The 24,379-nt window shown below is 32.1% G+C and overlaps 1 protein-coding gene across 1 annotated transcript in view; it reads left to right on the forward strand.

Annotated features, from left to right (window-relative positions):
- The window catches only part of LOC145256495 (isoleucine--tRNA ligase, cytoplasmic-like), a 146,629-nt gene that overhangs the window by 59,292 nt on the left and 62,958 nt on the right, over window positions 1-24,379 (forward strand). The window contains exons 5-13 of the mRNA XM_080115445.1: window positions 1,931-2,065; window positions 5,435-5,519; window positions 7,707-7,835; window positions 14,257-14,344; window positions 15,227-15,287; window positions 16,854-16,952; window positions 19,994-20,116; window positions 22,696-22,787; window positions 23,418-23,516. Coding sequence (XP_079971571.1) covers window positions 1,931-2,065; window positions 5,435-5,519; window positions 7,707-7,835; window positions 14,257-14,344; window positions 15,227-15,287; window positions 16,854-16,952; window positions 19,994-20,116; window positions 22,696-22,787; window positions 23,418-23,516 — 911 coding nt within the window. The remainder of the gene's footprint in view (window positions 1-1,930; window positions 2,066-5,434; window positions 5,520-7,706; window positions 7,836-14,256; window positions 14,345-15,226; window positions 15,288-16,853; window positions 16,953-19,993; window positions 20,117-22,695; window positions 22,788-23,417; window positions 23,517-24,379) is intronic.

The following is a 24,379-nucleotide window of genomic DNA, read 5'->3' on the forward strand; positions in this document are numbered from 1 at the left end:
TGCAAGTTTTGCTTACATACTAAACTAAACTAAATTGCGCTCATAGTAGCAGGGGAGGTAATTAATTTCTGAAACTTCAAAAAAAACAAAACTTTGGCCAATTTTGGGGAAATGAGTTATTTCCCTTGTGTTTACGGCACATATTACGAACGAATATTGTGAAATCGTTTTTTTGTTGAATCTTAGAATTGCTTATTTTATGTAATATTCCAGTAATATTTAATTAAATGTGACATGACAGGTAGGTAATATTATTTTTAGTTGAAATTGGCATAAAAATAAATATCATTGTATTTTAATGAAAACTCAAGTTTTCGACTGTTTTGTGTTATAACGGAAAAGATTTAAATATTCATATGAATGGACAAATTATGACGCAAAGATTACAATTTAAATTTTGCAAAGTTATCGAGGTTGTTAAAGTTTTATTAGTATGATTGGAGCACAAGAAGGAACAAGTGCTAGTGTAATTGAAGTAATTATAAATGTGTGGAGTAAGTTCAGGGAACTTTTACCATTACTAACCAGCAGAGCGTTACCACTGTTGACCAGTGGAAAATTCTCTTAAGTATGTGTACACAGTATCACAATGTATGGAAGTGAAATCTGGGTAATGAGGGTTGAGGACATGTTGCATGGGAGAGAAATACTAGGAGAATACTGGATGTGTAATGTGAGTCTTAAAGATAGGCTTTAATCTGAGAGCTCCAGGGAAGATTAAATCTGAACAGTATAGGAAAATGTGTGTAGAACAAGAAGCTTTGATGGTATTGAAAGTATGGATGAAAGCTTTTTGAGTTAGATGATGTAAAACAGTTGAGGTAGCAGGTCCAGTTCATTGGGGAAGGTCAAGGAAAACATGTCAGGAAATGATACGGAGACAGAGGAGTAAACAGAGACTGGGTCAGAAGATAAGTTAGCATGTAAAACGGATCTTAATCTAAATATGATGATGATGATGAATTGTATTCATAAAATACCAATTGATGTAAAACTTTTTTTTTTTTTAATCTAAAATTAATTCATAACATTTTGAAGTTTGATAATTTGCAGAAAAATGTAATTTCTTTATTTTGAAATTGTTAGATGAAGAGTGATAATTTGGATTATTTGGACTACCATTCTTAGTCATTTCATTTTGTTTTTGTTTTCTATTTTTCTTGTTTCTATTTTTCTTGTTTCTATTTTTTCTTGTTTCTATTTTTTCTTGTTTCTATTTTTTCTTGTTTCTATTTTTTCCTTTTCTATTTTTTCCTTTTCTATTTTTTTCCTTTTCTATTTTTTTCCTTTTCTATTTTTTTTCCTTTTCTATTTTTTTCCCTTTTCTATTTTTTTTCCTTTTCTATTTTTTTTCCTTTTCTATTTTTTTTCCTTTTCTATTTTTTTTCCTTTTCTATTTTTTTTTTCCTTTTCTATTTTTTTTTTCCTTTTCTATTTTTTTTTTCCTTTTCTATTTTTTTTTCCTTTTCTATTTCTTTTTCCTTTTCTATTTTTTTTTTCCTTTTCTATTTTTTTTTTCCTTTTCTATTTTTTTTTTCCTTTTCTATTTTTTTTTTCCTTTTCTATTTTTTTTTTCCTTTTCTATTTTTTTTTTCCTTTTCTATTTTTTTTTTCCTTTTCTATTTTTTTTTTCCTTTTCTATTTTTTTTTCCTTTTCTATTTTTTTTCCTTTTCTATTTTTTTTCCTTTTCTATTTTTTTTCCTTTTCTATTTTTTTTTCCTTTTCTATTTTTTTTTTCCTTTTCTATTTTTTTTTCCTTTTCTATTTTTTTTTTCCTTTTCTATTTTTTTTTTCCTTTTCTATTTTTTTTTTCCTTTTCTGTTTTTTTTTTCCTTTTCTGTTTTTCTTTTTTTGTTTTTATATGAACATGAATTAAAGCAAAATGAAGAACAAAAATTCAACTTTATATAATTTTTGTTTTAATTTTAGTTCATTGTCAACCGTCTTGGACGTTGGATAGATTTTGATAATGACTATAAGACACTGTATCCATCGTTTATGGAATCGGTGTGGTATATGTTCCGACAGCTCTACCTCAAAGGAATGGTTTACAAAGGTTATAAGGTAAGTGTCCGGCTTTTCGCAACTGACCAAAATTCGCATGTGCTCTATATGCAGACACGGTTTCAGCTAACGTACTTCCTAACTTTCGCAAGCAATGACAAATCGGTTCCTTCACTTTTATTGTTTTTTAGTATTTTTATTGTGAAGCGATTTATTGAAATAAAAAAATAAGAAAAGGACATTATTGAAAAGTATACAATGAAAATTTACAAAATTATCCTGTTATAAAATTCATTACGAAATAGTGAAATTTATGATTGGATAGCCTGTGAAATTGCAGTAAAATATCTAGATAAGTTGCATTTATTTTTGCTAGTATATATGACTAACAAACATATACTACACAGCCCTTCCCAAGGAAAAGGTAATGTCTGGGAGCATGCTATCATAACGACAGAACAGATATTACACAATCCCTCCCTCCACCCCCTATATATAAAAGAAGTTAATCCCAGGTGAGGTGGTATGGTATCATGATCACAGATACCATATATATAATGATACTTTAGATATATACTAGTATTTCACCCCGGTGTTGCCCAGGTGTTTGGAGGTGTATGTTGAGCAAAAAAAAAAAAAGCGGTCAATTTTTTAAATTTTGACCCCTTAACATTTATTGTTTGGCCCTCAAATAAAGTTATTAAGTTAGATCCATGTCCAAGGAACCCATATCTAAAATCTCAAGTGTTTAGACCAAAAATTGTCGGAGTTTGGTAGAGTTGCAAAAGGTTAAATCGTTGAACTTTGACCCCTTAACAGATAAATTTCTGGCTGAAAACTGATCACAAAGATTTTTGCAAATCTCTGTACCCTGTATATCAAATTTCGAGTCTGTAGACTTAAAATTGACAAAGTTATTGTGTAGGGAAATGTAAACACACACACACAGAGACACGTTCACTTTATATATATATATATAAGGCTGCTTTTTTGTTGTGAAACTGTTTTGCATATATATATTATGGAAATTTATCTATGAGGCTGGGAACACAAAACTTAGAGAAAATTGAGATTTGTACAAATTTCACTTTTTTTATCACCATCAATCCATTTTCATTTAATAATCATTAAATGGAGCTCAACTTTTGCTTTGTGAATTTACTACACAAATACGATTCTTCCTCAAAAAAAAGCAACACCATCTTATGTCGTAAGGGAGTATTCATTTAGTTGATGAGTTTTTCTAAAATTCTAACAAACTTGGAGAGGAAACATAAATTCAAATTTAGCAAACCTGAAGTGTTTTCCTTTTTTTTTTTTTTTTTTTTTTTTTTTCTTCTGAAGTGTTATGGTAGGGATAGGAGGAGACAATCGAAATATTTTAAAATGACTTACAATTCCTAAGACTAATTTAGTGCTTATGCAGTTTACCAAAGATATTAAAATATGAAGATGAAGAAAAATCCTTTTGATGTACCTACATGTCCGTTATGGAATGAAGTTTTCAAAAAAAAAAAAAAAAATAATAATTGCTTAGTTTAATCAAATAGTTTTTTTTTTTTTTTCCAGAGAAAAATCAAATTTTAATGAAACCGATCACGACAAAGCAATCTTGGCAATTTCCAGCTACGAAAAGGAGGGGCACCAGGGGAGATAACTGCATCTAATTCTTGAAGTTTGCCAAAATTTGATGAGATTATTTTTAATTCTTTGTTTTTTTTTTTTGTTTTTTTTCTTTCCAAAAATCGTTTTAAATTTATTAATAAAATTATTACAACTTCATGTGTATTTTGGCAAACTTAAATAATTAGATATCCCCCCTCATGCCTCCTCCTTCGTAGCTGAGATTGCCAAGATGACTGCATTACAATGAGTTTAGCTAAAACTTGATTTTCCTCTGAAAAAAAAACAAAAAAAAAACTACTTTATCAAATTAATCCATTTTTTTAAAAAATGTTTTTATGAGAACTTCATTCCAAAACGGGCACATACATCATAAAGATTTTTTTTTATCTTTGTTTTTTTTAATATCTTTGCTAAACTGCATGAGCACGACTTATTTTATTAAAGAAATTTTAAAAAGAAAAAACATAATTTAACTTTCATCAATAAAGTTATTGAAAAAAAAAAAAACTGCAAACCTTTTAAAATATAACTGATTTTTTTTTTTTTTAGTATTTTTCATCTAAATAATTTTTTCTTCCTGGCACATACATCATAGAGATTTATTTTATTGAAGAAATTTTAAAAAGAAAAAACATAATTTAACTTTCATCAATTTGAAAAAAAACAAACTGCAACCCTTCTAAAATATACTGATTTTTTTTTTGGCATTTTTCATCTAAATAATTTTTTCTTCTTCCAGTTGTAATTCGTTTTTAATGAACTTGTTTTGAATTACGGTAAAAATTGTTTTTAGAAAATCATTAAATTTTCGATTGTCTTCTCTTTTCCCTACTTCTTCCGAATCTTAAATCAAAAATTCCAATTAATTCAAGTGTATTAGTGCGAAATGTTTTCCTCCTCTCATTTTTATTCAATTAAATTCGTATTTCTTTAATTGTAATCAAATTTCGTTTTTTATTGCTTTTGTGTTAGATGAAAACAGATTAATCTAGAAAATCAATATAAACGTTTTTGTGAAATAAAAGAAAGTAACTCAAGATCAAAGTGTAGTATCTGTTCTTCAGATGCTGCACTTCAGTTTCTTGTTTCATGACAGACATTTTTATTTTTGTTCCTTTTCTCCACATTAAAAAACGACCCTGATGTCTAACTCTGTCCTGTGGGGAGGCATTGTAAATAGGAACTATTGTTCCTTTTCTCATTTTGAGAAGAGTTATGTCCCCTGCATTCATTTTCAGAATGTAGACTTGAGTGAAGATGCATCACAGAAGTTTCAGTTAATATCCTCATTATAAAAGTAAATTATACATACCTCCATATGAACAAATAGATGAAAATGAATTGGAGAATTTAATAGGGCAAATACCCAAACCTTTTATTTTCCTAGGGGACTTGAATAGTCACAACACCTTATAGGGATGCAAGGAAACGGATCAAAAAAAACAATTGAAAATCTAATAAATAAAAATAATCTATGCTTGTTCAACCAAAAAGAAGCCACTCACATCAATCCAACAAATGGAACGCTAAAATAACTGGATACAACATCGAATACTATTCCCAAAACAACTGGATTCGGCATTAAATAATCCACAAAGGGTTGATATGCCGTTAAAGAAAACAAACAAAAAAAAGAAATAATAAATTCTTATTTCATTTGTAAATATATGAATAAATATTATTTGTCAATCTATATCTGAGATTTTTCATTTAAATTAATTTTCGTATATTCGTCTTATGTCTTGTCACTCTAGTAATCGACATGATCACATCAATTTGTTTCTTTTCTTTCCCCATTTCAAGGTGATGCCGTTCTCTACAGCTTGCAGCACTCCGTTATCAAATTTTGAGGTCGGCCAAAACTACAAAGAGGTGAATGATCCTGCAGGTAAATATTATTTCACAAGAGTCACAGGCGAACACAATAAATAACATTTATTTCAGTGCTTATGCATCAAAACACTCCTATGAGACGCAAGTAATTTTTGTAAAACAGGAGAGATAAATCAGTCTATCATTTAAGAAAATTTCAAAATGTTTATTATATTGTTAGATGAAAGTTCAGAATAGTTGAAAAAGAAAAGTCATATACCCTTCTCCATGTTAAGAATGATGAAGGAAGGGCTTTCAAATTACTTTGGAGTACAACCATTTAGAAAATTAATCTCCTGTTTTACATAACTCTTAACAATTGCTCTTGGGCCAATGATGAATCATGCAAAATATGGTAAAATTGATTTTACTTTTAATTATAATTCTACTCGATAATTTTCCCTAATTTTTGGTGAGGATACTTATTGTTGCTTGATATGTAAGTAGGTTATAAAGGGTTTTATTTTGAAATGTGATTTTCATCTGTGCTTTTCTCTGTATAAACACCTTTATTATAATATGGGATGATGCTACCTTTTGGTGAATGTCCAGAATTCCCCCTATATAAAACAAAAATACAGAAAAATCTTGATGTATATGCCCATAACTGAATGAAAAGATCATATTCCAAAAATTATGTAAATTGATCAAGTAGTTTTATTTTTATAAAGATAATCATTTTTAAACGATTTTAACCAATTAATTTGAACATAGTGATGATGACTTGTCACCTGATATGTGATCACCTTGAGGCTGTCATTCAAGCCAATGGCGGTGACACTTGCCCTGTAAGCATGGACATGAATAAGCCAACTGCAACCCCATGTACAGGGTTATCTCCCAAAGTAAAATGGTGACCTGTTTTTCAAATCAATTATTTTGAATTCTTAATTTTTTATTTTTATTGATATAACACGGATAAAAACGTCTGCCGTGGGGTCTCTCGGCGGGAAATTTCTAGAAGTAATGTTTTTAAAAATATAAAAATAATCACTACTTATAGGATTTGATCTGACAACTTTATTCATCTTTAAAATTGATATGCCATAAAACAAATCAAATCATTGAGTGAAATCAACAGACGAAGCTATGAAGACAAACTGATCTGATTATTTGAACTACTATTTTGATCTTTAGTGTTATTTTTTCAATGTTTTGGTCAATGTAACCTCTGACCTAGTGAAAATGAAACAGTCGTCTGAAGAATCCAAATAAGAATAATTAATCCTCGTCTCAAAAATTCAGAAACCTAAGCTGATTTATATATTCATTGGTGTTCAATGAACAAATCTTGAAAAATAAAATTTATTTTTCCTAAAAATTACTCTCGTAAACAAATATCACCCGCACCTTTTAAAATCGGGTTTCAAATATTTTTGTTGGCACTTATTTGAATGAGAACAAAAATGGAAAAATTGAATTTTGACTAAAAGCAATGTTATCTAATTATCATGTCGAAATTAGTAATATATCCAAAAATTACCAAAAAAATGATAAAATAGAAAAATATCAATGAAAATAGTTTTCAAAGGAAAATTGCACGTTATATTTAAATAATGAGTTACCTCCCTTGTTTAAGTTACATCTCCCAAAATAATAACAGCCAATCAACATATTGTGAAAGTATATTTTTTGTAATGCCGATCGATTCTTCTGTTCAGTCCGGGACGACAATGGGTACCCTCTATGGATAGCTGCACATTTAATTGTGAAGCAAAGGTTGTGTAATCTCCAACCACACCTCTCCTGAATTAGCACAGCTCGAGTCTAGTGGCAAAGAGAAGTCCAGGATGACTAGAAACAATGCCAAGATAAGATGAGAGCACATACAGCACCTGGTGTTCAAAATGGTCACCCATTTTAGTACTGACAAGGTTCAGTGTTGCTTAACTTTGGTGATCTAATGGAAACTTGTGTGTCAACGTGATTATGCCGTCTATGTTTTATGTAATGATGCATTAACGTGTCACTAATTGCAACAATAAAATTGATAACATTGCTTTTTAATGGAAATTTAATATTGTTACTTCTGATTTTCATTCTTATTCTGAACATGCACCATTTTTTTTTTTTTTTTTTTTTTTATAATTTGATTTCAGCTGATGTGAAAATCACTTAGATTATGTTATGCAGCAACCTATTTTGTATGTTTGCTTTTTTTGTCAAATTTTCCTAAATAATTTTATAAAATTTTTCATTTTAGTAATTGTTGCTTTTCCGCTGTTGGAGGATCCAAATGTTTCCCTGATTGCTTGGACAACCACACCTTGGACACTTCCGAGTAACTTATCGCTTTGTGTCAATGCTGATATGGATTACGTCAAGATCAAAGGTGAGTGTGACAATTTTTTTTTCTTTTTAAAGGAGAGGGATCTTTGCGTATCTGAGTGATTTTTACAATCCTGCCGAACCCAACATTTCAAGGTGCAAAGACTCAATGCGGTTGACAAGTTTGCCTACTTTGGCATTACACTGTCTCACTATGTAGTCATTGACGATGAAAGCAACACCCAACTTGCCGAAGCAAAGTGCTCCCTTTTGGCAGACTCCACAAGAATGTATGGGAAAGAAGGGGCATTAAAAATTAAATTCTACAAAACTGTCCTACTTATCACCCTACTCTACTTTATGGATGCAAGTTATGAACCGTCCTTACTGTCTTGATGAAAGTGTAACTTTGCAAGAAGCTTCTCTTTGGTGATCTCCAGTACGAGAAGCCTATTGAAAGACACTTGGAAGGGGTCACCGAAGGCCTTCAATGTAGATCTGTCATTGCAGAAGCATACAGCTTCAAATAGAACCAACTGTTCACAACGGTGTCTGCCAATATGAAAGTGACAGGAAAGTTGCCGCAGAAAAGCGCAGGCAAGACAGATAGAATAATACTTTGAAGTCAGCAACATCTGCTACCATTTCTTGTTATCACTGCAGCGGAACTTTCCAAATGAAGATTGGGCTTATTGGCCATCTCTGCACGCACCAATGATGACCTCTCCACACCGTCCATGCCTCCAGAATAATTAGATGGTCCTCATCATTCTCGTGGATGAACAACAACAACAACAACAACAACAACAACAACTATCTTGCTTAAGTTTTATGTAGCATTTTTGTTGGTCTGAGAATGAATGTTACCAAGAGCAAAGTAATGAGAGTTCTTTGGTTACTATATGTAACACAATTAAGATTGTGTAGGCGAACGAAAACCTGGTCGGAAGTAATTAGGGTGAACATGAGATGAAGCGGGATAAATAACACATGCTGAACAGCTTTTTAAAATTGACTTTCGAACTCATCTCTGATTAGATTTCTTTGGAAGGTATGACCAAAAAGAAGGTTGATGTGCTGGTTAAACCAACCAATCAGCAAATCAACTATTTCAAACTCGAGTGTGACAGATTAATATCGTCATCATCATATTCGGTTTAACGTCCATTTTACATGCTGACATGTGTTGGACGGCTTTTAGAAATTGACTTCTAAATTAACCTATCTCTGACCAGGTCATTATTCCTCTTTCACTCAAATCTATCCTCATCATTTCTGCTTTCTTTGACCTGAACCTGTGAACTGAATCCGTTTTCTGAATTGTTCTAACAAAAAGGAAATGACAGTTAAAACCTCATTTCATAGTAATTCTCTCAATTCTGTAAAATTGTTGAATTTATATTGTTGATAATCATTTTCATCCATTTATTTCATCATATTTGTGCCTGGCGTTGCCCGGGTGTTTGGAGGCGTGTGTTAAGCAAAAAAAACAAAAACAATAAATAAGTGGTAGTAGGCAGGAGGAAAAGAACTTGAAAAAAAAAGCATGACGTCTTTGCCGTTGCGTTCATCGCCAAACTAGAAGTGGCGAAAGTTTAAATTAAGGCTAGTCAATCGAAAAGAGGGGATGACTTTTGAAAATATTGGTGAAAAAAGCGACCCCCCCTCCCTGTAGAAAAGTGCCCAGTTGAGGGTGAAGGAATTAATGTTTTTAGCCAATTTTTCGATATTTGTTGTCTGAAGGGCCGCGCTTCAAAATGATGCTGATCTCATGAAAATCCGTCGCCTTTGTCGAAAGTTTTAGGCATACATACAAACATACATACATGTAAACAGAAGTGAGATTTATATCTTTTTTTTTTTTTCATTTTTCTTAAACTTTTTCTTCTAGGGGATAGGACATCCAACCAGATGTCTGACATTTACCCCTATTTTAATGAGTCCAACCAAGAGATCTTTTCAGGATTCTAGCCGTCCCTTTCAGTGCAATCGTTTGTATTTCACTTGCACTTGGTTCACCGGGTATGCTTGCTATGTACTTTTTAAAATTCTTTTTCATAAGCCCAGTTGCTCCTATGATGACTGGTATAATTGAAACGTCTTTTCAGATTTAGCTTTGATGTGCCATTAAAAGTCAGACGTACAGAAGTTAGAATTTGTGAATTCATTTCACTATCTTCGCAATATGATATGTACTCGTCAGAGATGTGAATAATGTTTGATCTTGCGTGTATGAAGTGCATAAAGGAAGTTTGGTGAGATTCTTACCATCTTATTCTGTTTTTCACCCTCACTTGTTACTGGAGGTTGAATTTACAACAGTGTATATGTGCATAGCAGCATGTTACACGTGAATGAATGTTGGGCTCCCACTTAAGCTATATCCAGTGGTGAGGCCCCAGCTTGCGGACTTTGGGGAGTGTGGAGCCACCCTTTAATTACCATTGCTCCCAGGTCCACTCTGACCCGGAGTGGTAGTACCTGTTAGGGTCCCAACTTTGGGTTAAATAGAAACTGATTTGAAAACAACAAATATATTCTATTAAAAAATTTTTCTTCAAAATCTTTGGATTCGGCATTAAATAATCCGAAAAGGGTTGATATGCCGTAAAACAAAAACAACCAACCAACACACTAGCGTGGCTAAAGAAATAAATGCCCGCAAAGAATATCTCAAACAAATCAGATAAACACAGCGTAATTAGTATCAGTTAGAAGAAAACAAATCTGGCAACAAGCGCCACCGGGAACATTCACAGCGAGTTCCGAAATGATGGGCACCTGCCGAAGACTTATCATTAAAAATTAATCCTGCCAAAGACATTGGTTATTCGGTGTAAATCTGTGTAGCTTACGATGGCAAAATTTGACACAACGCTGATATTAAAAATGATGAAAAATCCTGAACTTCGTAAATCTGGATAAAGATATAAAAAATGTCTTAATCTAGAAGCGTTTCTTTTTCTCTGACCAAGAACAGAACAGATACTACACTTTTATTTATTCATTCATTGTGTAACGTTACACACGTTTACACGTGCATTAGCATGTAAACACCCGGGACTCAACACATTGTAGCAAAGTATGTCGCAAGGAACATAGAACAAGTAATAACTCAACTCTTTTTGAAAAACGATATTTATTTCCGGGTACATTCCAGAATAAAACGTGATCATGCTCCTTCTCTCCTTAGACACAAAATTAATTGTTAATTTGATGAAATGTTTCTGTGGAACTGGATTTGAACTTTTTTTTTTTACATAGGCATCACCACATTATCAAGGCCAAGAGGCCACTCAAGGATAAGAGTTAAAGAGTGTACAGTAGAAATTGGACAATATAGTAATCATTAGTAATGAAAATTTGGTAAATTTGATAACTTATATGGAACGGCTCATCAAGAACTTATTTATGTTAGACTTGAACACAACCATGTTGTAGTCAGCCGGAAAGCAGGAAAACGGAAGACAATTCCACAGGCGTGCAGTTCTAATAAAGAAGCTTTTTTTTATGGAATCTACAATTAGGTTTAGGCACAGATAAAGAAAGAGTGGGGGGAATTATTGATAGTGTTTTCAGGTAGACAAGTGTTTCTTGTGAAAGTTAGGCGAGGGGCTCAGTTGAACACTTTCCATGAAAATAACGATACATCAGAGACAAACTAGCAACATCTCTTCTGTGAGATAGAGGTTGCAGGGAAGAGAAAAGGACATCTCCTACGAGGCTACGAAGTCTATTTTGAACTCTATCAAGGCAGGCCAAGTCCTTTCTAGCAGCTCCTGCCCAAATGTGGCAACAGTATTCCATCCTTGGACGTACCTGGCCCTTATATAGATAGAGAATTGCATCAGCAGTGAGATATCTACCGGATCGATAGAAAGATCCCACCATTTTTCCAGCGGCCTTGGCAACAGATTTGATGTACGTGTTCCATTTAAGATCAGGAGTAATGGTCAAGCCCAGAAGCTTGTCAAAACTTGAGGCCTCCTGAAGACGAGAGCCATTCATTTCAATTGATGCCAGATGTGGATCAGAATGTTGATGATGTAAAGAGAGAAGCTTGGTTTTAGATGCATTAAAAGTAACCAGCCACTCCTTTCCCCATTGTACTATGTGCTCAAGATCAGAGGAGAGAGAATCGGAGAGAACTTGGTCGTTTACTGTCTTAGATGTGCTACCATAAATGGTAGTGTCGTCAGCATAAATGTCTATAAATGATGTAAGGATGTGATTTGGAAGATCATTAATTTGACATGCCAAAGTTTTTGGTTTGTCTTGTTAACCATTTAGCCACTGTCATAGTTATTGTTCAGTGGCTTTGTTGTGTGCACGTTAGTTCTGACTCTGAAAGTGTCTGCACTCTAGTCAGCTGGTATGGACATTATGAATGAAGAAAAAAATAATTAAAAAAATAGATAAAATGTCTCTTTGCAAGGAAATGTCAGAATCGTGATAGCACGATTATTTCCGTTGCGGGAAATGGCTTTTTTTTTTTATAAATATTCTGAATTAAAAAAAATAAAAAATTTTTTTCTTAACTTTTAAATAGAAAAGCACATTTATGAGGATAAGCGAGAAAGGGGTAAGAGTTAAAATGACTTTATCAAAGATGACCACAACCAATGAGGCATCGAAATCCGCGAGGCACTAAAAGCAATGGGACCTTCATAATTTTGTAAAGAAAGTCATATCTTGTTCTGATTGCTATCCATAGGACACATGCGGCCAAGCAAAGAGTAAATGTCCCCTGCTTGACAGGCACAACATTGTGTGCCATGGATTTCTTTGTTTTACCTTCTTATGGTCTTATAGCCTTAGTCTGCACAATCTCATGCCAAGCTTCTTTTGTCTCCCTTCCTATCAATTGTCTACTTATAAATCCTATTTCCTTTTTCTTTTCTTTTTTCCTGTTTTTCTTTCCTTTTTCTGCTTTTCTTCTTCTTTTTTCCGCTTTTCTTTTTCTTTTTTCTGCTTTCCTTTTTTTCTTTTTCCTTTTTCCTCTTTTGCCTTTTTCCTCTTTTTTCCCTCTTTTTTCCTCTTTTCTTTGTTTCCTCTTTTCTTTGTTTCCTCTTTTCTTTGTTTCCTCTTTTCTTTGTTTCCTCTTTTCTTTGTTTCCTCTTTTCTTTGTTTCCTCTTTTCTTTGTTTCCTCTTTTCTTTGTTTCCTCTTTTCTTTGTTTCCTCTTTTCTTTGTTTCCTCTTTTCTTTGTTTCCTCTTTTCTTTGTTTCCTCTTTTCTTTGTTTCCTCTTTTCTTTGTTTCCTCTTTTCTTTTTTCCTCTTTTCTTTGTTTCCTCTTTTCTTTTTTTCCTCTTCTTTTTTTCCTCTTTTCTTTTTATCCTCTTATTTTTTCCTCTTTTTCTTTCCTCTTTTTTCCTCTTTTTTTTTTTTCCTCTTTTTTCTTTTTTTCCTCTTTTTTCTTTTTTTCCTCTTTTTTCTTTTTTCCTCTTTTTTCTTTTTTTCCCCTCTTTTCCCTCTTTTTTCTTTTCCCTCTTTTTTCTTTTCCCTCTTTTTTCTTTTTTCTTTTTCCTCTTTTATTTTTATTTTATTTTTTCCCCTTTTATTTCTTTTTTCTTTTATTTTTTTATTCCTTTTTCTCTTTTCTTTTATTTTTTATTTTATTTATTTTCCCTTTTTTCTTTTATTTTCTCTTTTTTCTTTTTTATTTCTTTTATTTTTTCTTTTTTATTTTTTATTTTTTCTTTTTTATTTTTTCTTTTTTATTTTTTCTATTATTTCTTTTTTCTATTATTTCTTTTTTCTATTTCTTTTTTCTATTATTTCTTTTTTTTCTTTTTCCTCTTTTTTCTTTTTTCTTTTCTTTTTTTTTCTTTTCTTTTTTTTTCTTTTATTTTTTTTCTTTTATTTCTTTTATTCTTTTTTCTCTTTTTTCTCTTTTTTCTTTTTGCTCTTTTTTCTCTTTTTTCTTTTTGCTCTTTTTTCTTTCTTTTTGGCTCTTTTTTTTCCTCTTTTTTTCTTTTTTCCTCTTTTTTTCTTTTATCATTTCTTTCCCTCTTTTTTCTTTTGCTTCCCAACACTTAAGATGGGGGTGAGGGTTGCCTTATATATCACAGATGAGTGGGAGTGTTAACAAGAAGTAAACATCCAGGATTATTTACTGCCATTTTTTATTTTACAAGCTAAATATTCTGTTGACTGAAGTGAATTTAAATCTACCTTTTCGAGCAGTTTTCACTCCAATGCAAAGTCATGGTTTGTACGAACGCCAGCAAAAGATGTCCTCTTTCCACTTTTATTTCAGTAGAAGAAAGGCAGCATTCTCTGTGTTTTTGCTTCTATAAACAGCCTATCAGAGAAGGTCATGTTAATGCGTATGATAGCAAAATTTAAAGCCGCCTTGGACAACATTCATGTATGATGTATGCTTCTTTTTACATGGCTCATTGCACTTTGCTATTTTTGGCAATAAATTGGATTTGATTTGAATTTTATGGCAAAAATGACTTTTTTTTTTTTTTTTTGTCTTAGACAATTCCACAGAACGGATCTACATCATGATGGAAGCGCGATTAGAAGCTTTGTTCAAGAACCCAAAAGAATATACAGTCTTGGAAAAGTGAGTTTTTTTTTCTTATGTCTTTTTGTATGTCTTCCTGGATGATGCATGCATATTGATGGCCAGCTAAGGACCTAGACAAAAATCAAGGCCAATGCAAACAAATACTTGACATAAACCGTCCACATAAGTAAATTTTATTTGTTCCATTCATCATTTTCAATTCTCTCATGATATTCTTCATCATTAATCTCATTAATTCTTTAATCTTTGATGAAATTTTAACTTTGATAAACAGGGCTTTACGTTGCGAGTGAAACAGTCGCATTTGCGAATGATTTTTTTCCAAATGAAAGATAGAAATAATAAAATACTTTTTAGCAATGTTTTTTTTTTTTTTTCACCAATAATCTTCTGAAGTTTATTACTGAATAAGAAATGTCTTTTCAACTTTTCTTTTTTTAAAGTCAAATTATTTAAACAAAAGGTTTAACGGAACAATATACTTTTTTTTTTTAATGAAGGCTGTTTAAAAAATATCTGAAGAATGTTGAATGTAAAATTTAGTGCATATTTAAACAAAACAGAGAAATCTTTAATATACGTACTTGTCACAAAATGAAGATGTCATATTCCAAAAATCATGTGGTGTTCGGCTAGTAATTTTTCTATTTAGCCAGTAAATATAAATATTTAGTTGTCAAAGGTCAGTTGAAGATGAATTTATCCTTAGAGCACTGATAAATTATAATTTGTTAATAAAAACAAAATGTTTAGGTCTACAAGTGGTCAATCTTCAGTGGTGTAACCATGATTGGTTAGCTATCTTGTACAACCTTGCGTATGATCCGCCATGCATCAGGAATAAACTCGCTCATTATCTTTTTTTATTAAGATTTTGATTTTTCTGAAATTAAATAATTTTTTTCTTTTCGTATTTAGATTCCAAGGTAAAACCCTGAAAGGAAAACAATACAAACCTTTGTTCAGGTATTTTGAGCAGGTATGTCATTTTTTTTTTTTTTTTTTTTACTTCCAAAAAAATATTTAACAAAATATTTTATAATTACTTGCAAAAAATATTGAAAATTTTTTTATATTTACTTGCAAAAAAATATTGAAAATTTTTTTATATTTACTTGCAAAAAATATTAAAAATTTTTTATATTTACTTGCAAAAAATATTAAAAATTTTTTATATTTACTTGCAAAAAATATTAAAAATTTTTTATATTTACTTGCAAAAAATATTAAAAATTTTTTATATTTACTTGCAAAAAATATTAAAAATTTTTTATATTTACTTGCAAAAAATATTAAAAATTTTTTATATTTACTTGCAAAAAATATTAAAAATTTTTTATAATTACTTGCAAAAAATATTAAAATTTTTTTATTTACTTGCAAAACATATATAAAAAATTTTTATAATTACTTGCAAAAAATTATTTTTATAATTACTTGCAACAAAATATTAAACATTTTTTATAATTACTTGCAAAAAATATTAAAAAATTTTTTATATTTACTTGCAAAAAATATATAAAAAATTTTTTATAATTAAAAACATGAAAAAAATAATTCTTTATAATTAATTACCGAGTCTGAATCATTTTTAAGTAGGTGATTATCTTGCTTTTGTTGAGCTGAAGTATAGACTGTGCAGCTCTAGGAGGTCCACCATCCCAGGCTTTATCTCCTTCTCTTTAGAAGAGAGTAGTTTATTATCTAATTGTCTGAGGCATTCCTTTCGGGGGATATTCAGACTTGATGAGTGCACTTCCTCTTATATACTAGATTTTTAATTCCCACCTAATGACCTTGTGTCACATCTTTTCATGAGAAGAGATGTATGGTTTCTCCACTTTTTAGCAGAATTCTGATTTTCTAGAACTTCAGAAAAAGTGGATTTTTGCTTAAATTGCTTGTGCTTCTTGTGGATTCACCAATATTTGCGCGAAATTCTCTTAAATCTGATTTCGGCCAAATTGCTAGAGCTTTACCTCCTTATTTTTCCATTGTTATTTGGCTGGATTTTATTGCCATTTCTTTCTTTCTCTTTTTGTTCTCTCCTCCTCTTCCTCTCTCTTTTCTGTCTTTTTTTTTTTTTGCCTTCCTTTTCTCTTGTATGACAGTTCTCTCTTAAAACTGAAATAGTTAATTTTTCTATGAAAGTTAAAACTTCAGTTCATGATGGGTTAGAAGTGTTAGATTAATTTTGTTTTAGCAAAGAATGACTTCCTGTCTCCTCATCTCCACATTCGTATCCACGTGGTGTCTTTTTCTTATTTTTTACTTTTTTAGTTGAAACCGATTCGATTCAGTTGATTAGGAAAACACGTTCATTTGAGTTGTCTGCCCCCCATATACACGCACCCATCATGATTGGGAAATTCATCTTGATTTTAGTTGTTTTTGTCATCAGCTACTTGCATCTCTGTGGGGGAGGGAGTTCAATACCTTTAAGGAGGTCTTAGTATGTTCTCGCTTTAACTACAATAAGCAAATGACGATGAATTTAAATTTGAATTTTGTGAACATTTTTTTTTTCTTCATCTTTCTAATTTAGATGCGAGAGAAAACGGGTTGTTTCCAAGTGATGTGTGATAACTACGTCACATCAGAGAGTGGTACCGGAATTGTCCACCAGGCGCCATATTTTGGAGAAGTAAGTTTTTTCCCCAACTTTTTTATTTCTTTTTAAGAAAATTTTCTTTAACTTTAGTAATGTTGCGTAGGAGGTTATGTTTTCAATTGGGTTTGTTTGGCACTATATTTGTGTGCATCCTTGCATCCGCATCACTTGACTCCTAATTGGTCAAAATATCGGTCTTGGTCTAGCATAGAACTTATTTGATTTTAGGATATCTAAAAAAAAAAAAAGTCGCATTTTTGACATCTCATTTGCTCATTTCAGAGACTCACTGCCTGGCCCACATTGTAGCCAATGAAGTCTGTATCAGATTGAACTTTTGATAGAATTTCAATGTACAAGTTTTTGAAATTTCATGCTTAAATCTGATGCTTTTCAATCTTGATGCAAAACTTCAGCATAATGAAATCATTTTTCAATTGTCAACGTTTCCATGGCTTTGGGAAGACTACATATAATATGCAGAAGTAAGACTGAAGTAAAGCTTTGGTCTATCCTTATGTTGTTGATGCCAAACTTCAGCATAATCTATGTAAATAAAGCAATAGATGTATGTATATGTCTGTGTGTATCTGTGTGAAGATATTTAACTGATAAACACTTAAACTACTGGTCACATAACACTGAAATTAACAGGAAATCATACACCAAAGATGTTTTTGTTGTTTTTTACATAGGCATAACCACTTATCAAGGTCCAGAGACCACTCGAGGATAAGGATTTAGAGTGTACAGTAGTCAATTGGACAATATAGTGATCGTTAGTAATGGAAATTCGGTAAATTTGTTAACTTAAGTGGAACGGCTCATCAAGAACTTGTTTACGTTGGACTTGAAGACAATCAGATTGTAGTCAGCTGGAAAGCAGGAAAACAGAAGACAATTCCACAGGCGTGCAGTTCTAAGAAAGAAGCTTTGTTCACGGAATCTACGTTTAGGTTTAGACACAGTGGGGGGGAATTATTGATAGTGGTTTCAGCTAGACGAGTTATAACAAGTAAAATCTTTGTTTGGATGAATAACACGTAAAAAATGCAAGTGGAAATGCAAAATGTTAATTTCAATGTGCCGATATATTTCTATTACTTTTGCATGTGCGCAATTCAATCATAGTTTGAAGTGGTTTGATTTTATATCTTTCTTATCTAATTGTCGGACGGTCGGGAACGTGGCTGGAGCATTAAATGTTTTGATTTTGATCCTAACTGATGGCATCCAATTTATTTTTTTTTTTACCTGAAAGTACTTCCTTTAAACTCTTTGGCCTAACGTTTACAGGAAACATGAACTGGAATAGATACATTGAGAGCATTGCCAAGGCTGCTGCAAAGAAGATGGGCTCTCTCTACCATTCGCCCATGTTTGGAGTACTGTTGTCACATTTGGGCTGGTGCATCTGCGACTTGTCTCTCATTCCTGGACAGGGTTCAAAAGAGTCGCCAACCTGATAGGCCCTGAACTGTCATCTAGGCTTCAGCCTCTGTCCCATTGACGAGATGTTGCATCCTTCTGCCTGTTTTATAAGTACTTTAATGGTGAATGCTCTGACAAACTACAAGCACTCATACCCCCTCGACGTGAATACCTCTGACAAACTCTACAAGCAGCTAAATCCGACCCCTTCAGAGATCCCTAGGTTTAAGAAAGCCTTCTACGCCAATAGTTTCTTCCCCAGAACTGTTAGACTTTGGAATTCCCTTCCGGGATTCTGCTTTCCCAACTGTACTGACATGCAGAAGTTCAAGTGTAATGTGAACAGACATCTTGCTGCTCATCTCCCTTCATAATATCCCTGCAACTTATGTCCCTGATAGTAACCCTACCCTACTTCAAAGTGGCACTGTGTCTTGTTTGAGGTGAAAATTGAATTAAAAAAAAAAAAAACTATATATTAGGTGCAATATAATCAATAGCGAATTGGCTTTGTAATTATAAATACAAAATCTGCATGAATTAAAATAAATTTAAGCATATTTTATGACCGGGCAAGGCCAGGTGCCCCCTGCTAGTTAAATAATTTTTCAATCATCAATGTTTTCATGGCATAACTTTGGGAATACTTAATACAATATGGAGAAAGAAGGCTGAGATAAGACTTTTTCTCATTCTTACATTGTCAGGCGGAAACATGCTGCTTGTTCTATATAAGAATTTTGTATAATTTATTAAATTTAAGAGTTGCAAAAAGGAAAAAAAACTCAAATTAATTTTCTTTTTCAAAGTTTCTCTTTAACCAATCACTAATTGCTGAATGACAAAAAAAACAAACAAATTGCCAATGTGAACAATTTGGGCAATTTGTATTCAATCTTTTACACTTGTGGTGTCCAATATAAACTTTAGATGCTTATTCAGATTGGCACTTATGGTGATAAACAAAAATGAAGAAAAACTTTTACCGTGTACCTACTTGTTATGAAATGAAGATGGCATATTCCAAAAATCACATAAATTGATCAAGTAATTTTTTTTTTTTTTTTTTTTTTCAAAAAACAAATTTGCTGTTTTTTACTGATAAGTGAAGGCCAAGACCATTTTAATATTCTTCAAATTTTGTTTTTATATAAAATAACCATTCTAAAAAATTGTTTCATAATTTGAAAATTTTATTTTATGAAAATTAGTATAAAAAATAAAAAAATACACATGTTAATAAATTGTTTGGTTTTAAATCTTATGTTTTGGTTGTCTTTTCAATATTATCAAAAAAAGAAAAATGAAATGAAAGTCGGTTGTCTGCCCTTGATATGCTAAAGCTGCTACTTTTTCCCTCTCATCGACACAATAAATTTTTTTGTTTTTTTTTTAATTAAAAAAAATTAAACTACTTGTTCAAATTGTGATTTTTGGAATATGAAATCTTTGTTCCATGACTGGTATGTATATCCTACAAACCTTTCTGTATTTTCTTTACTTTTAATTACTTCCATAAGTGCCAATCTGGATAAGTACCCAACTTTGTATTGGCTTTTTTGTCCAGACGTAAAAATATTCTCTTTATTAGTTTGCTTCAAATAAAATCTTTTTTATGATTTTTTTTTCTTTTTTCTCTCCAGGACGATTACCGAGTGTGTTTTGAAAATGGCCTCATTACGAAAGAAATGTCCAGTATCTGTCCAGTCGATTCGTGTGGAAGATTTACAGAGGAAGTGAAAGATTTCCAGGGATTGTACGTGAAGGTAAGATTTAAAAAAAAACTAAAATTTATGTACGGCAGTGACATATGAGTAGAAGTGACCCCCGGAATCCCTTTTTCATTGCGTTCCACCGATCTTATTTAATCATTTTGAACATACCGCAGTATCTAAGGTTATTTGTGCTTTCAAACTTGAGCGAATGTTGCATAGTCTGAGACCCTCAAATTCTTCTTTTTTTTTTCTTTTTTTTTTTTTTTTTTTTAATGGAAATCGTTCCAAACAAGGCATGAAGCCACTTAATATAGGAACTAAAAATACTACTTCAAGGTTAAAAACTTGCTAACAATAAGTATTAGATGGAATAAATTCTGATTAAAATAAAAACAGCAATTCTTTCCTCTTTGTCAGAAACATTGCTCCTGGAAAGTGAAGACTAAAGGCCAAAGGAAGCAAGAGTTACACGGCTGCCGAAAGTAAACCGAAATTGAACACTTTTTTTTTGATTGTGTGTTTCTGAACTTGCTAAAATCTTTAAATGTTAATCTTAACACAATCGTCATCCCCAAAATCTTTTGATGACATCATGCTCTATAACAGACATAAGAGGAAAATGAATCTACACATATTTAAGGCAATAGCTAAAACCTTAGAGGAAAACCTCCAGACTGTAATGGAATGGGGACATAAATCTGTGCCAAAATCAAAACATAGATTCCATGAACAAAGCTTCTTTCTTAGAAGTGCACGCCTGTGGAACTCTCTTCCGTTTGCCTGCTTCCCACCTGACTACAACTTGGATGTCTTCAAGTCCAACATAAACAAATTCCTGATGAACCGCCCCCTTAAGTAAGACACTTTATCAAATCTCCAATACTAACAATTACTACGATACTACCCCATTAATTACTGTACATGCAATAACCCTTATCCCTGAGTGGCTTCCGAGCCTTGATAAGTGGTGACTTCCATGTAAAGAAAAAAAAAAAATGAATAATGCTACTAAGACTAAGCTACTTTCCTTTAACAATTGCAACAAACCTTCTCAACCACCAAGAGCTCTTCATTCAACTCCTTGGTTTAACATTCACAGGCAACATGAATTGTAACGATTAGGTTGAAGACATTGCCAAGGCTGCTGCATAGAAGTTGAGCTCCCTCTACCCTTCTAGAAAGTTACTCACACCCGAGAGTATCTTTTATCTCTACAAGGCCATGCATAGGTTTGCCCATGCATAGAGTATTGCTATCACATCTTGGCTGGTGCATCTACCACAACCAATCTCTCCCTCTCAAGCAAGGTTCCTACCACTAGTTTCTCACTAATAGTTTAAGCAAGAGTCTCCAACCTAATCGGTCCCGCACTATCAACTAAACTCCGACCTCTGTCCCATCGCTGCAATGTTGCATCTCTATGCCTGTTTTACAAGTTATTTTAATGGAATGTGCTCTGATAAACTCTTAATACCTGTGCCTTCTTGACATAAATATCCTCAACTTGATAAGCAACAAAATCCCACCCTATACTGTAGACATCCGTAGATGCTGGAAAGTCTTCTGATAATTTATTCCCTCAAACTGCTAGATTTTGGAATTACCTCCCAGTCTCCTGTTTCCTTGACTGTATTGACATGCAGAAATTTAATTGTGGTGTGAACAGACATCTCGTTGCTCAACTCCCTATATAGTGTCTCTGTCGATATGGTCCCAAATAGCTCCTTATATCCAAGTGGCATTATTTGCAGTGAATAAGCGTAAAAAAAAATCTGTTTTTACTTTGCTGTGTCATTGTGATCAATAACTTCATTACAAAATATGCTGCAACTGATGATAAATGGCTAATATTGGTCTATGATGACATATTTTTATGTTTTATTAAAAAATATAAAAATGTGATTTAAATTTTGGTACTTCTATAGTTTAATCAAAGCATTAAAAAATGAAAATATCGAAAAAAGTTTATATTGTGTGTATCTGTTATGGAATGAAATTCTCCGGGAAAAAAAAAAAAAAAAAAAATTTCACTTAATTTCATCAAATAGTTTTTTTTTTTTTTTTTTTTTTTTAACAGCGAAAAAACAATTTGTGATACCGAACAAAAGGTTCAATTTTTAGGAAGAAAAGCTAGTATTAAAGATGGGGAGGAAGTGTCGGCGTTTTTAATTGAGTTATCTCCCCGTGGCGTGTTAAAAAAATTCAAAGATGGCTACCTTCAACATGCTGTCATAAAAACGTGTTTTCTGCTGTAAAAAAAACTACTCGATCAAATTAAGTGAAATTTTTTTTCATAGATCTTCAGTTCAAAACGGATACGTACATTATGACCTTTTCTTGATATTTTCAATGTTTAATGTCTTGATTAAACTGTACAAGTACCTAAATTCTTTATTAAAATAAATACTCTGTGTGGAGAAATTGCATTGGAAATATTTGCACACTGCATTGTTTAACAAATTAATGAGAAATAAAAAATATGAGTAAAATATTCAAGGTAACCATTTTTGTTTTTGAATATCTCATTTTAGAGGTGTTTATTGTATCTGGGATCCTAAAACGAATGCCTTGAAATCATGGTTGACCGTCTTTGTTTTGTGTACATTTTAATCTGATTTTTTTTGTTATAGGATGCAGACAAGCAGATAATAAAATGGTTGAAATCTGAAGGACGTCTTGTGCATCAAGGAACCGTGTTGCATAGTTACCCATTTTGCTGGAGGTTGGTGGGCTGTCTTTATTTCATTGCATATCGTACCTCACTAGAGGGAGGAGGCAGTGATGGGCATTGTAGGATGATGGTGTTGGCAATGTTGTTTCACAAAAATGTATTGCCCGTGAGAGAAAGCGCTACAAATGAATTAGGAAAAGTAATAGATGGGAGGGGGAGGGGCAAAGAGGAAAAATGATTGTGTACATGAAATGGATGACTGATGAACTATAAGACGAGATCAAAATATAAAATTTGCGAAACGGACTTTATTCTGACAGTATGAAACAGTGTATGATTTGGAACTTGTCCGTGCCATGTAATGAATACATCACATAAATACTACAAAGTCGATGGAATATGCAACATATCGTACATAACGTATGACTGTATAGAATTGATTTGCAAGGAGTTTGCGGAAGAATCATTGTTCATAAACTTGGTATGTCGGATGTGACGGAGAGAAATTAGTTTAATTTACATCATTTTACAACATTTTGATACAATATTTTTTTGTTGAACTCGTAAAAATCGATTTTTTTCTTTTTTTTGTTGTTTTTTTTTCCCATCCAAATTTTTTTTTTTTTTTAATTTGTATAAAAACATTGTAAAAAAAAAAAAAATTATCTTCTTTCAATCCAGATCTGATACTCCTTTGATCTACAAAGCTGTTCCAAGCATCTTCATCCGGGTGGCAGAAGTTGCTCCAAAACTTCTGGAATGCAACCAAGAAACTTATTGGTACGTATTTTGTGAAATTTCGGCAAAGAACCTTGCGAGTCTACATCGTGTTACGTGGAAAATGACAGAGAAATGTTACATTCTTCAAGTAAATTGATCAAGCATCGAAAAAGAAAATAGCAAAAAAATCTATTGATTACCAATTAATAGATTAAATGAAGTGATCAGTATTACAAATAGTTGGCTGAATGGGTAGTGACATTTAGTTGTAAAAATGGTCAATGATCAGTTTGATATTCGCTAGCAGATTCCAGGTAATGTGCCGCACTAATAAACTGTTTCTAACATTCAGGCATAATACAACTCAATATAGAGACAAGGGACACAACTGTTAAGTTCAGTAACATCGACACTTTGGACCTCAATGGATGGCCTATCATCGAATATTGTTGACAGAAAATAGCAGTCATCTTTTGTTATTTTAAATAGTTGGCTCAATGAATAATGAAATCTAGTTGTAAAGGTGGTAGTGGTGTTGATGTGATCAATGAGGGTTGAGGACATGCGTTGCATGTGGAGAAATGATATAAGAATGGTACGATAGATGTGAAATGTGAGTCGTAAAGACGGACTTGGATCTGGTAATCTTAAGAGGAAGATTTAGTTTTAAAGATGGCAAATCTGAAATTCTTTAACAGATCTATAATACAAATCTCACTTGTCTGTTTAAATGTATGTTTGTATATCTGCCTAAACTTTCGACAGAGGCGACGGATTTTCATGAGATCGATATCATTTTGAAGCTCGAAATCTTGGGCGACAAATATCGAAAAATTGGCCAAAATCATTAATTCCTTCACCCTCAACTGAGCAGGTTTCTACAAGAAGGGGTCGATTTTTTGCAAGTCATCGTATCGGTTGGA

The sequence above is a fragment of the Euprymna scolopes genome, chromosome 32 (genome assembly GCF_053919585.1).
Source record: "Euprymna scolopes isolate OS-2025 chromosome 32, ASM5391958v1, whole genome shotgun sequence".
NCBI classification, from domain to species: Eukaryota; Metazoa; Mollusca; class Cephalopoda; order Sepiida; family Sepiolidae; genus Euprymna; species Euprymna scolopes.